This window comes from Pavona decussata, unplaced genomic scaffold, assembly GCF_977016875.1.
Source record: "Pavona decussata unplaced genomic scaffold, jaPavDecu1.1 SCAFFOLD_72, whole genome shotgun sequence".
In the NCBI taxonomy this organism is placed as follows: Eukaryota; Metazoa; Cnidaria; class Anthozoa; order Scleractinia; family Agariciidae; genus Pavona; species Pavona decussata.
In genome coordinates this window covers 5,034,477-5,048,972 of record NW_028145491.1, presented here as the reverse complement: position 1 = coordinate 5,048,972, position 14,496 = coordinate 5,034,477, and the positions used below count along the sequence as shown (strand labels likewise).

The 14,496-nt window shown below is 37.6% G+C and overlaps 1 protein-coding gene across 2 annotated transcripts in view; it reads right to left on the bottom strand.

Moving 5' to 3' along the window:
• LOC146477108 (NBAS subunit of NRZ tethering complex-like) overlaps positions 1-14,496 on the bottom strand; it is a 73,403-nt gene that overhangs the window by 11,233 nt on the left and 47,674 nt on the right. For both annotated transcript variants that reach the window (XM_085114078.1, XM_085114077.1), the window contains exons 33-44: positions 14,147-14,220; positions 13,961-14,020; positions 12,540-12,602; positions 6,035-6,098; positions 4,912-4,970; positions 3,722-3,824; positions 3,268-3,604; positions 2,812-2,891; positions 2,469-2,644; positions 2,324-2,365; positions 1,172-1,259; positions 564-608 (exon numbers count right to left, since the gene is read on the bottom strand). In XM_085114078.1, coding sequence (XP_084970204.1) covers positions 564-608; positions 1,172-1,259; positions 2,324-2,365; positions 2,469-2,644; positions 2,812-2,891; positions 3,268-3,604; positions 3,722-3,824; positions 4,912-4,970; positions 6,035-6,098; positions 12,540-12,602; positions 13,961-14,020; positions 14,147-14,220 — 1,191 coding nt within the window. The remainder of the gene's footprint in view (positions 1-563; positions 609-1,171; positions 1,260-2,323; positions 2,366-2,468; positions 2,645-2,811; positions 2,892-3,267; positions 3,605-3,721; positions 3,825-4,911; positions 4,971-6,034; positions 6,099-12,539; positions 12,603-13,960; positions 14,021-14,146; positions 14,221-14,496) is intronic.

Below are 14,496 nucleotides of genomic sequence, written 5' to 3'. Positions count from 1 at the left end.
ACAACCATAAATGCTTTGAATGAATTGGTTTAGTCTCGTACATAAAAGAAATCAGTCAAAGGTGGTTAAATGGGTGGCATATCAGATTACGACTAAAAGGCTAGTGGTTTGAGTCTTGGGTCTAGTTGTTTAAAACCCAATTCACACTAATCCACGATTAAAAGTTAACCAAGGTTTTTATTTTGCCTTATCCTGAAAATGTTATTAAAAGCTAATTTCATGCTGATGCATTTAGGAACGTTTAAGTCAAAACTGAAAAGCAAAAATCTTTATTGATTGGCAACTAAACTGGAAATGAAGTTCACACCAATCCTTGGTGAGCTTAATCAGGTTTTGAACAACGGGGCCGTGGTCAGTACATCGTGTTAAGGGTTTCCTTAGACATAAGAGAGATTTTACTCCACATTGTTTCTCTCTTCCCATGTTCACAAATGAATAGCCACCAGCCAAACGGAAACCTAACAACATCCCACGGGCTAATCCCTGCAGTGAATATCCAGGTCACCGAGTCACTGGTAACTGCTTAAAACAAATTTAAAGGACAGGGTTAAACTGGGTTGTACCTGATCAGTTGCTTGCATGTGTTTATTCAACTCCTGATACAAACTCTGTAAGTAAAATAATAGTGAAACATTGCATAGATTAAGAAAACAGTTTTGAAATGATGTGGTCATGCCACAAGATCTTGTAAAGAGTTTCCTCAATTTTATCCCACATACAGTATATAAATAAATTGAAGAGCTGAGGGAATAACCATCCCATGCCACATTCAAATTTGCCTCATATGTTTCATCTAGACCACAATTTACCCCCAAAACATAGCCTGCATTTTCAAATAAAATAACAGGAAACGGTCAGACAGCAGTTTAAAGACTGCCCACCAACAGATTATTGACAAAAATGGAAAAAATTAATTCAGAGAGTAATTTAAAAAGATGAAAGAATCGACCTTGTTGAAGAATAAATGACTCAAAAATTAAAAACCATATAATTCACAAAACAAAACTGGAGCAACTAGAGTTAACGACTACCAGTTGATGACAGTTGGTCAAACGTTTACTCTAAGATCTGAATTCTTCAAGAGAGTGTTGGCCATCTCCCAGTCTTCTCAAATGTGTTTGTTACAACTGAATTGTACTATTACTAATGCATAATGTCTAGGCTAGCTGACCTTCGTTTCTAAGAGACTTCTGGCTTTCAGAAGAGATTCCAACTCGTCCGGTGTGCAGTGAGTCAGTGAGAATGCAAGAAGACTTTGCCTTAGGGAAAAGTTCCCAGAAAATAAGTAAAAGTAAATAAGTAAATAAAATTAGAATGAATGGTGCAGCTAAAAACTAAGTGTTTCTAATTTTTATAAAACTATAAACAGTGTGAAATATATAGTATTCCAACGGAAATATAGTAACTAAAGCCTTAAGAGATATCGAATAAATACAATTTAAAAATGACTACAAAAAAAGTGTCAAAATGTTAAGTTTTCAAATTACAAGCAAATACTTTGACGTTCAAAATTTTATGCTGTGATCATTACTAGAGCAGACATCACAGGGAAGAGTTGAGGAGGGCATCAAAAGGATGGACATGTTTGCGGATTTTGATTGCAGTGATGGGTAAATTGGAATTCATTTTGACACAGTGTCCTTTTATCACACGTCTGTTGATTGTTGCAAATAGGGTGTTGCAATGTCTCGAACTTCTGAGTTCTCATTTTTGGGTGGGAGTTATCTCATACAAATGCCCTCTTAAAAATAACTAATATTCATTATAAAGTATTCTAATAAACCTCCTTAAACAGTGACAGAAAGGAATGAAATATGTACATTTACGAGTCGAATAAACATATGGACACCTTTCCTTTGATTTGCGCAGCAATGGTATCCATGTGATATCCATTTGTTGTAATGTTTGTTTTCCAATGTCAACTATGAAGCACTTACTGCTGGAAATCATATATGCCTATCTGAAATAATGCCCTATTCCTAATAAAAGCACTAATACACATTTATAAACACCTCAGGCATTTATCAGCTCCTTTTGCAGTAGCTGTCGATTGGGAGGAGAAGAACAACCACGCCGCAAATTGAATGAAGCAAGTTTAATCCATTGACATGCTACTGATCTGCAACTAGCAAGCACATGGCTTGGTAATTTATGCTAGTTTCAAAAACCAAACATATTACCATGATATTCACACATATTCTACTAACAGCAGCCAAGCTCAATTTTTGTTTATTGTTCTGTTCGAAGTTTCTTGTGATTTGAGGTGCAGTAATGTGATGATTATAAGACCCCTCTCTTTGTCACTACTCCACGAAAAACTTACCTTGCCTTCAAATCTTTAAATTCTTCACATTCTCCAAGAAGTCTAATAGAAAAAGTATGCATAATTAAGGAAGATAAGACATATAAATGAGTTCCTCTATCCTTCAAACAAAAGATATGGAGAATTGTTCAAGGAATATATTTACCTGCAGATAGTCCATACAGGAATATATTCTTCTGATATCAGACACTGGCATGTTTCACATGCAAATTCATAGTCCAATGCCTGTATAGCAGCCTCTGCCACCAACAGTAGCACACGGCCACGCCTTGATTTTTCATCACTGCCCGAAATCTGCAGAAGGCTGGCAAGATGGAGGATCTGGGAAAAATGCAAAAACTAAAAATTACAATCCAGCTCTAACTAATTATTGTTAAACTATAATGCATTATATTAACAGGTAACCATAAAAAAGCCCCATAACAATTTTATATAGGCCTGTACATCAAAGTATCACACTGCCTGTATCATGTTAGTTGTGACTTTACCTTCTGTTTCTTTTTGTATGCTGTTGTAGTTGATTCCAGCACCTGGCTGATCAAACTAACTTTGTCTTCACACAAACGTACTACAAAGGAAACATTCCAACCATTGATTCAGGAATGAAATACAAAATATAACGGAGAAAATCCCAGCAGCTTATTTGTTACTAACAAGGTATTTAATAACTGCAAACTGTTTTAAGCCTGTTTTCCATTCATGGATTAAACATCGAAGGTCAAAATGTAAATTGTCTTTACCCCAGGACGTCGTGTAACAAGGTAACTGCATAGAAGAACATACCTAAACAGTTTGCTACACTTTATGTGAATAAAGCACAAAATGCAACAAACTAACTCATTAGTATGGCCTAACTGAGGTCTTAGGTACAATGAGAAAGAGAATCCTTTAAAGCCATGGTGTTTATTAATTATATCAACTATCAAATCTTAAATGCGACTTACCTTGCAAAGGAAGAATTGAGATTCCAAAATCATCCAGCAGTGCCAAGGCAGCAATTAAGTTAAACTCTTCCTGCAGAGCAGGTGATCGGTCATCAATAAGATTTAAACACTCCTTTGCCAGGTCCATGACCTTGTCAGACAAATCAGCAGAGGAGTTGAAGTACTCTTTCGCAGCTTCTAAAACAAGTTCTGTACCCTTGAAACACTTGATACGAGGGCCAGATATAGGGTTGGTGGGTAAAGGGTAATCATCTTCCATAACTGTCTTGCAGATCATCCGACCAGCTAACAGGATACACTCCCTCCTACCAGAATGAAGAAGTGTTTCTGTGTAGATCTGAGATTGAAAATTAAACAACATTACACTGGTCTTTAAATCCTGGATAAGCATTAACAATTGCATGGCTTACTTGGTTTACAAACAACCTTATCCAGAAGAATGTTGGTGTCCTACCTCATAACACACAGATGGATCAATGCAGGCATAAACTTCTTTTTGCAAGGTTAACATGTCACCAAGAAAGGTACTCCAGTCACTCTCTTTCAATGGGGGACAACTATAAAGGACAAATTAGCATGCATTGAGCGTATGAGTAGTCACTGTGACAGGTAATCTATCAATGGCAGCGCGCCAGAGTACCTAAGGGGTCTAGTCAAAGTTAAGAGTACATTCAGATATAATATTAGATTGGACGGGGGCATATTACATGAGGACTTCAGTGTGCGATCAAAGAAGACACTAGGGGATAGGGCTTTTAAAATAGCTGCCCATAAAATCTGGAACATTTTACTAGAGAGCACTAGAAAGTAGGACAGTTATGATATATTTAAGAAACAGTTGAAGACTCACTATTTTAGACTTGCATACAGCTTTTAACTAAATATTGGTGTACATAAATTTTACTCTCTTTTTATACATATATATTTTCTTTTTGTTATAATTAGTTTTAATAGACTTGCTGTAAATAATTATTTACTATTATTTATTTTTCTCAGATAGATTCATCTAATTATTCAGTATATTCATATATGTTTAGTTTGTATCGGTAGTTTTAGTTTTATTGTGATGCACAATTGACAATGTATTAGTATGTTAATTTGCGCAATATCAAGTAATAAATATTATTACTATTATTATGTGCAGTAAAACTATCTGTATGCTCAGTATAGGAAAGCAACACAGGGCGCGTAGCGTAACCTGTGAGCCAAGCAAAACTTAAAATAGCACGTGAATAAATCAATAAAATATATTTACATATATAAAAAATATAAAATATATAAAAATATATAAAAGTCATAGTCTAAAAATATAAAATATACAAAAATATATAAAAGTCACAGTCTATATAAAAATGTATAAAAGGTCGTAGCTGGTCTATTCATGGCTGGTCTATCAATCTTGGTATAATAAAACATTACATGTTACTACTTTGAAAGTTCCTGCAATGTTCAGCGTCGCCGATAAAACCGCCTTCTGCATTCTCTCTAGGACTTGAGTAGTCTTTCGCCCAACCATTGATAATGTATTATAATGTATGATAATGTATTATATACCAGTGATAATCTATTATAATTATTATTATTATTATTATTATTATTATTATTATTATTATTATTACAGATAATGTAAGTTTGCTGACTCACCGCTTTGTGGCAGCTTTTGTCAAGGCTACCATAAGTGCTTTAGCTTCTTCTAAATTTCCCTACATCAACAGAGCACAAAAAGGTAGAGATTAACCATACACTGCATCATACAAAGTGGTTCTAATATTATTGTTGAGCAATTAGACACAAGAAATACATAGGTTTGTATCCACACATGTCCGATATACACCAACTGAGTCCTGCTGTTAATAAGTAGAGACAGATAGACTTCGGAGAAGTCTAGTTGTAACAACCTAACTGGAAATCAGCTAATACAAGTATGTCTATGCCTCATTCTTTTATCCACTTGTGACCACTCCGCTCCAATGGACAACATTTCCACCCACTCCTGACCACGGGATCCATGTGACCCCAATGAACAATATTTCTATCCTACCTAGCGACATACATGTTTTTTTTTCTAAGTATATCATGACTCGACATCAAGCAAGTGCAATAAACTCTGTTCCAGTTTGTTCATGACCACATGATTCATGTCACTCCAATGAACAGCTCCTGGTAAGGTATCATAACCCTAAACACAAATAGATTCCCAATACTCCAGTGGACTCGGGAATATACCATTGGACTCTATTTGTGCGAAATACCAAACCACAACTAGACGTCTGGCAATGTCTGGACTCTATTTGTGTGTATCAAACAACCCTCAGGTTTGACCTTGGATGTGAAAGTGATATTTTCTTGTAGTAACCTGTTTTTTACGTTAATCATTAGAAATTAAAAGGTGAACTGGTATAATTTACTTGTACTGAATGAGTGACAACTTGAACAAGTGTTTGGTTTGGAGAAAACGAAAAATGTTTGCACAAATTTTCACATGGCCTGGTATTCAGAATTGTTAAATAAAAACACTATTAAAAGTAACATCCATTTGTAGGACTGTCTTTCATACTGAAGATGATTACGAAAAAACAAAACAGAGTAAGGTTGGCATATTTCTTGTCTTAAAATGGACCATAAAATATACATGTTCAAGTGCGCTTACTCTCATTTCTCATTATAAATTAACAGAATAAGTCACTAATTTAAAGCTGTGATTTACAAAAACATGTATTTGTGGTATACTGGCTCACATAGTGATCACACTGTAATTGAATCTTACATGCGTCTCCATAACAAAGGACACTGGCTTTTGAAGACCATGTTTGGCTAGGGTCTCACAGGCACTACAAAAAACAACAGGATAATGCCATGAAAGGTGTTAATCAGTCATCAGGGTTTGAAATGATAGTTCAAATTAATTGTTTTTCCCACAATTGTGTAACATAGGTGTGGATCGTGACATTTCGCCTGCTATACTGCTGATTTTGATCAGGCGATGGTGTTGACTGGCTCTGTATCAATATTATTTTAGTAGCACCATGGTTGATGGTGATTGCTGCATTTCAATCCTCGCTTTAGTTATTATTGATTGGAGGATTTGAATCCTCATAGTTCAGATTACACACTGTTCCCTCAAGGGTCCACTGTGGTACCAATTTATTGGCTGTTGCGTTGTTTGATAATAGGCAGCCACGGTTCTGGAATTTCAATTACAAAAAAGCTCTAGTTTTTCCAATATAGAATCACCATATTTGCAGGGGATCTTGTAAACTACACTACAATACTATTGTTTCACGTATTTAATCATCTCAACCACCACAATACTATTGTTTCAGGTATTTTCCCATCTCCACCACCACCACAATACTATTGTTTCAGGTATTTTCCCATCTCCACCACCACCACAATACTATTGTTTCATGTATTTTCCCATCACCACCACCACCACCACAATACTATTGTTTCACGTATTTTCCCTCTTCCACCACCACCACAATACTATTGTTTCACATATTTTCCCATCTCCACCACCAAAATACTATTGTTTCACGTATTTTCCCTCTTCCACCACCACCACAATACTATTGCTTCATGTATTTTCCCATCTCCACCACCACCGCCACAATACTATTGTTTCATGTATTTTCCCTCTTCCACCACCACCACAATACTACTGTTTCACGTATTTTCCCATCTCCACCACCACAATACTATTGTTTCACGTATTTTCCCATCTCCACCACCACCACAATACTTTTGTTTCATGTGTTTTCTCATCTCCACCACCACCACAATACTATTGTTTTACGCATTTTCCAATCTCCGCCACCACCACAATACTATTATTTCATGTATTTTCCCATCACCACAACCACAATACTATTGTTTCACGTATTTTCCCATCTGCACCACCACCACAATACTATTGTTTCATGCATTTTCCCATCTCCACTCCCACAATACTATTGTTTCACGTATTTTCCCTCTTCCACCACCACCACCACTACAATACTATTGTTTCACGTATTTTCCCTCTTCCACCACCACCACCACCACAATGCTATTGTTTCAAGTATTTTCCCATCTCCACCACCACCACAATACTATTGTTTCACATATTTTCCCATCTCCACCACCACAATACTATTGTTTCACGCATTTTCCCTCTTCCACCACCACCACCAACACCACAATACTATTGTTTCACGTATTTTCCCTCTTCCATCAACACCACCACCAGCACCACTACAATACTATTGTTTCAAGTATTTTCCCATCTCCACCACCACCACAAACTATTGTTTTACGCATTTTCCAATCTCCGCCACCACCACAATACTATTATTTCATGTATTTTCCCATCACCACAACCACCACAATACTATTGTTTCACGTATTTTCCTATCTGCACCACCACCACCACAATACTATTGTTTCATGCATTTTCCCATCTCCAACACCACAATTCTATCGTTTCACGTATTTTCTGTCTTCCACCACCACCACTACATTACTATTGTTTCACGTATTTTCCCTCTTCCACCACCACCACCACCACCACCACCACCATACTATTGTTTCAAGTATTTTCCCATCTCCACCACCACCACAATACTATTGTTTCACGCACTTTCCCTCTTCCACCACCACCAACACCACAATACTATTGTTTCACGTATTTTCCCTCTTCCATCAACACCACCACCAGCACCACCACAATACTATTGTTTCATGTATTTTCCCATCTCCACCACCACCACAATACTATTGTTTCACGTATTTTACCATCACCACCACCACCACAATACTATTGTTTCATGTATTTTCTCACCACCACCACCACAATAGTATTGTTTCACGTAGTTTCTTATCTCCACCACCATCACAATACTATTGTTTCACATTCACATATTTTCCCTCTTCCACCACCACCACAATACCATTGTTTCATATATTTTCCCATCTCAACCACCACAATACTATTGTTTCACGTATTTTCCCTCTTCCACCACCAGCAAAATACTATTTTTTCACGTATTTTCCCATCTCCACCACCACCACAATAATATTGTTTCACATATTTTCCCATCTCCGCCACCACCACAATGCTATTTTTTTACGTATCTTCCACTTCCACCACCACCACAATACTATTTTTCCACGTATTTTTCCATCTCCACCACCACCACAATACTATTGTTTCATGTGTTTTCTCATCTCCACCACCACCACAATACTATTATTTCATGTATTTTGCCATCACCACAACCACCACAATACTATTGTTTCACGTATTTTCCCATCTGCACCACCACCACAATACTATTGTTTCATGCATTTTCCCATCTCCACCACCACAATACTATTGTTTCACGTATTTTCCCTCTTCCACCACCACCACCACTACAATACTATTGTTTCACGTATTTTCCCTTTTCCACCACCACCACCACCACCACTACAATACTATTGTTCCAAGTATTTTCCCATCTCCACCACCACCACAATACTATTGTTTCACATATTTTCCCATCTCCACCACCACCACCACAATACTATTGTTTCACGTATTTTCCCGTCTGCACCACCACCACAATACTATTGTTTCATGCATTTTCCCATCTCCACCACCACCACAATACTATTGTTTCACGTAGTTTCTATCTCCACCACCACCACAATACTATTGTTTCACACATTTTCCCATCTCCGCCACCACCACAATACTATTGTTTCACGTATCTTCTACTTCCACCACCAGCAAATACTATTTTTTCACGTATTTTCCCATCTGCACCACCACCACAATACTATTGTTTCACATATTTTCCCATCTCCGCCACCACCACAATACTATTGTTTCACATATTTTCCCATCACCACCACCACAATACTATCGTTTCACATATTTTCCCATCTCCACCACCACCACAGTACTATTGTTTCACGTATTTTCCCACTTCCATCACCTCGGGAACAATGCGATTGTTTCACACTAGTGCCTTTAAATTTTCGGAGCAGCCAGGATTGATCAAAGCGGAATGGGGGCCTCCAGTAAAGAGTCAATTATGATTCAAAGTTAGTAAGCATTAAACCCAAGATGAAAAAATGTACACATAATGTAGCATGCCATAACATCAGACTGCAACTGTCTGCATGGATTTCTGTGCTTGCCTGCTGTAACATGTGTGGTCCTCCTAGATGCTACTGGAACATCTGGGTAAGATTGAGCATCACTGACAGCAACCTGAACTGCAGCAGCCAGATCTGTCACTGGAGGAGTACTTGACAGTGCAGGGCATTAGTTTTGTAGAAACTGGAACTCACCGTCTGGTGAGCCTAACCCTGGTGAGCAGACTGTTCAGCTGTGGCCTCTAGGTTGACTTGTGGAAGACAGCCCAACTGGACACAACTGCAACTCTCTTCTGTGAACCCTCATTGGAGGTACTGTTGCACTGTGAATGGCCCTCCATCCACAGTTGGTGTAGCTGTGACAACAAGCATTGCAGGTTCCCAGCATGCATCCTGTATCTTGTCTCTCCCTTGAACTTGTCTCTGCAGGTAAAGCAAGTTGCCAACACTGAGTGGTGGGGTATTCAGCTTCTTGTCATTGTTAGCTTTCCGTTTATGTGTGGCATGTTGGAGATGCTGCTTGCCTTTTCCCAAGCATACCATATGTGATCTCAGTGTGCTCTCAACCAGTTGAACCTGGGTGAACATTACGCTCACAGCCTCCCTCCAGACGGATGTCAAAAAGAAGGTCTGGTTCTCTCCCGAAGAACAGCAGGAAATGGGGATGCTGCTGTGGACATAGACTAGCTCTGGAAGATACTCTGCCTCCCTTCTCTTCTTTGTAGGAGGTAGAGACCGGGGGAGTTCATCTAGGGCATGGTTAAACTGCTCTCATTGACAGTAGAGTTCTGTTATGCTCTTCTCCACTTCATAAAGCTTGCATAGTTTTTGCACCAATTTTCTCTCAAAGTTTTGGTCTTGATCTGAGTGAATGCGCTTTGGGACTCCATAATGCCAAAAAACGTTTGCCATGGGGTCCAAATTGCCCTGCTTCTGCCACCCTCTATCTTCTTAGTTCAATTTAGACCCTCAAACACCAATCCTGCTGACTACGCCAAAATGTAACCAAGTCAAAAAAGTGTGGCATTGTCCCTCTTGAGCACATACAAAGGTCACACAAAGGGCAGTGAGAGCAGGCAAGGATGCTTGAGGAAAAAATGCCTACTGTAAGTGAAATTATGTGACGTTGTTTACAAAAAGCATGTTATGACTATGTGTACGAAATCCTGGCCTGTGATTGGCTAATGCATAGACAGTGTGGTGTGGTCTGTTATTGGCTAAATTACGATATTGAAATCATTTAGCTGTGAAGTGCAAGAAACCGGCAAAAAGGAAAGCAAAGCCACGATCAAAACAAACTAAACATTTCTAAAGAAAACCAAACAAGGTAAACGAAAATCCAGCAGAATGTAAAAGAAATGTAGCCAAATAATAAATGTAGCCACCACTTACAATACCTCAGTGGTCAACAGCCGACAATCCATTTCACAATGGAAACTGAAATTGACAAATCCCCTTTCTTGACACTGGTTACAAGAGATTTGGACGGATGCCTCACTACCAGTGTTTATAGAAGCCTTTACACATTGGCCAATGCCTAGCCTATAATTCACACCACCCTCAATCAGTACAATGCAGTGTTGTCAAGTGCTTATACGATCAATCCAAACACCTCATTACTAATATTGGTCATATCTCAGGAGAAAAGAGGCACTTATCTTCAGTTCTTGTTTCTAATGGATATCTATCTTTGCTTGTGAAAAACGTCACTTAATTCTAGAGACATAAAGATTTTGTGATGTGTGTAGAGACAAACAGCCAGAAAAAATCTACATGCAAAAAAAATCAATCCTGGTTCTGTTATGTATCAAAGGGGTATCAGAGCCTCTTCACTGTTGCTTACAACAAGACTGTTTTTACATCTGAAATAACACTTAGATCACACTTAGTGTGACCTAAGGACTGTGTAGCTTACAAGATTCCCTACAAACGTGGCAAAGCCTATATTGGAAATATAGGAAATATAGGCTATATTGCATGAACAGATTAAGGAAGATGATAGCAAGCTACAGCTTGCTCTTACTCAGAAGTCAGCAGTTTCACAACATTCTAATGAGACCTGACACCACCTGTCCTTGGACAGGGTTACGGTTATTGACCGTGACACACACCGGTACACCTGCCGGGTTAAAGAGGTCATTCACGTAAGACTTTACTCTGACAACATCAATAGGGATAATGGAATTGAAAACGAAGGAGCTTGGTTGCCTATGATCAAACAACACAACAGCTGATCGGTACCACTTCCAGCCACTGAGGGAACATCATGTAGTCTGAATAACAAGAATGAAATGAAGACCAGAAAAGTGGTCGAAATGTAGCGCTCAACACCTATGCTAAATAATCACGAGACAAACAATTAACTTGAAATATCAACAACAGAATAAACAGAAATTTAGCATAACACGACATAATATATGTATGCTCATAAAGTTTTGTTTTAGTCTAGATAGAATAAATAAATCCACATGCAGGTCATCATACATTAGAATTATGGAAGGTTGGTTCTACAAAGGGAGGAGAACGGGACATGGGGGAGGGGGCAAAAAAAGCCCTCTTGAAACTGTGCCAACCCTGCTTATGACATAGAGTTATGAAAGTAACCAAACTTTCTACTTTTAAATTCAGAACTTAATCAGACTTAATCAGCACAAAGCTATATGCTTAGAAAAAAGGCCTAATCTATATGAGACCACTTACTTAAACCAAACAGATGCCAAAACGTGGTAAATATAAAACTTCACAATGCTAATTAACGTATGGGTAGATCATTTGAATTTCACAATGATGTCTTGAGGACATTAAAATGTTGTTCACTTTTCTTACCTTGCTTGTTTTTGTTTAAAAACAGTTCATTTGCGAAAAACCTCACTTTTTTGAACATGGAATAAAAAATACAAACTACAGATTGTAAGAACTTGTAATGCAATATTTTAGGATTTTAAAAGCCTTTCAAGGTCTGCACTAACCCTGTCTTCTTCATCCATTGTTGAATAGCAAGTGCTATTTTTACAGGTTAAATAACAGCCTTAATATTTTCATTTATGCCTGCCTTTGGGGATTTGTAACTGTCAGCAATTTCAGGTTATCCTTTTCAGAACTATGTGCTACAAACTATGAACGAACTACAGAACTATGTGCTACGAACTCACCATAAATAAACCTCTAGCTGATCCACTTGTTTGTTTAGCTGTCTGATCTGATCTGATAGTACACTGTAACAAAACAAACAGCATCACTTACAAGTATTTTTATGTTTTCTTTTCTCCTAACTTCCCCTTAACTAAGTGTAATTAACATAATATCAGTGAGTGAACATCAAACACCTTGGTTGTTGAAAAAAAAAAAAAGAAGAAAAAAAGAAAAGTATGCAAAAGCACAACCAGAGATAGAAAATGGATCTCTGATGGACCTGGTGACCAAATGACTTTCTGAGGACGGTGTTAAGAAGTTTAAATGACACTAGTAACACTTTGGAGAATTTGTGTTGACAGGAGAATTTGTTTAAAAAAGGCTATCAGAGAAAGGTGCATCTCAATGTTTATCAATACCACAAATAGTTGAGTATAAGCCAGTCACGTTCCCTCAAAATCTGGTCTTAAAAAAATGTTTTGTAATTCATAATTTGTGTCATATCATTTATTTATTTGTTTGGACACTGTAATATAAATCAAACAAAGGCTACAATACAAGTAAGGTTCATCAGATTAAATGTTAAAAGTGGCAAGGAAACCTAAAAGAAACTACAAAGCTTATAAAGCATTAGGCTTCCTCATATAATTTGGAAGGTAAACTAGATAAGTGTATAAAGCATATCAAAGATGGACAAGTTTAGTTTTGTGCTTTGGCGATAAGGTACTTTTTCAGGGAAATTTTAAAGCTAGAAAAGATGAATGACTGAGTCAAATTCTGCAGAAAGGAATTCCATAGTTTTGGACCTTGGTGTAGGATTGTTAGTGTGCTTGGAATCCATGTCACATTGTCATACCATGCAGACAAATATAAGAATGGTGTGTATTGCAGTCATTCCACTGGGGTTTTCCTTCTCAATTGTTCAAGTAATACCTCTTTTCTTTTCATAGATCACTTTCTTTAACAATTTCCCCTCCAAAAAAGTTGACCTATTCATTTTTCTACAATAGCACTATCAGATTTCAGAATCACTTGAATGCAGAGATAACTTGTGTAGGCAAATAGCTGACCTTTTCATTGCTTCACTGCATCATTCCTGACAATTCTCACACTTCTTAATAAATGTGTTCGGTGCACAAAGCTGATCAAATTTCTTTCTGCGTTGTTGACACTTAAATTTGTGTTTTTTCCTTTGTTGCTGCGCCCAGATGTACTTCTTCAAACAACTGCTTGGTTATTTAGCAATAATTATTGTCCTGTACCTTTTTATTTGCAAATGTTGTCAATGAAGTTAAGTGTAAAACATGTAAAACATGTTTAACTAGGGCATGTTGAAGGAGTGACAGGTCGTGTATGAATGTCCAGGATAGAGTCTCCAGGGTACCAAAGCCTGAGCAGCACTTTACATAATTAGTTTGTTCAATGATACAAGTTGACTCACTCATCATCACTGGCTGGCAGGCACTCCAGTATGCTGAAAGACAGGTCCAACTGATCAAACCTGTTAATAAAACAAGTGTTAATGATAATGACAATAATAATAATATGATGATGATGATGATGACGATGATTATCTTCATTATTACAATTAATTGGGAGCGCATCTGAGACGGGAGGGAAGACATACCTCTTAGTGATATAAACACAATCCAAAGCAAGCTTCATAAGTTGCGCAGCATCTGCTATGACAGGTTCCTTGGTCTGTAATCAAAAATGGACCACACAGTTATCACCATTAGAAAATACCTTAGCTTAATTACCTTACTAGGTAGGTAATTAAAAAATATTGTGTTTCACCTCCAAAATTGAAAGAGATGTTGCTAAATGTACACATAGCAGTATGATGGCAGGCATGTTCCTTTCTATTGCAATGCTCACTGTTGATTGAACTTGCAAGATAAGACTTGTGCCATGTTATGGCTCAAAAATTGGAGGTGCACAATTGTGAAATTCCAGAAAATAGGTATACCCCTTATG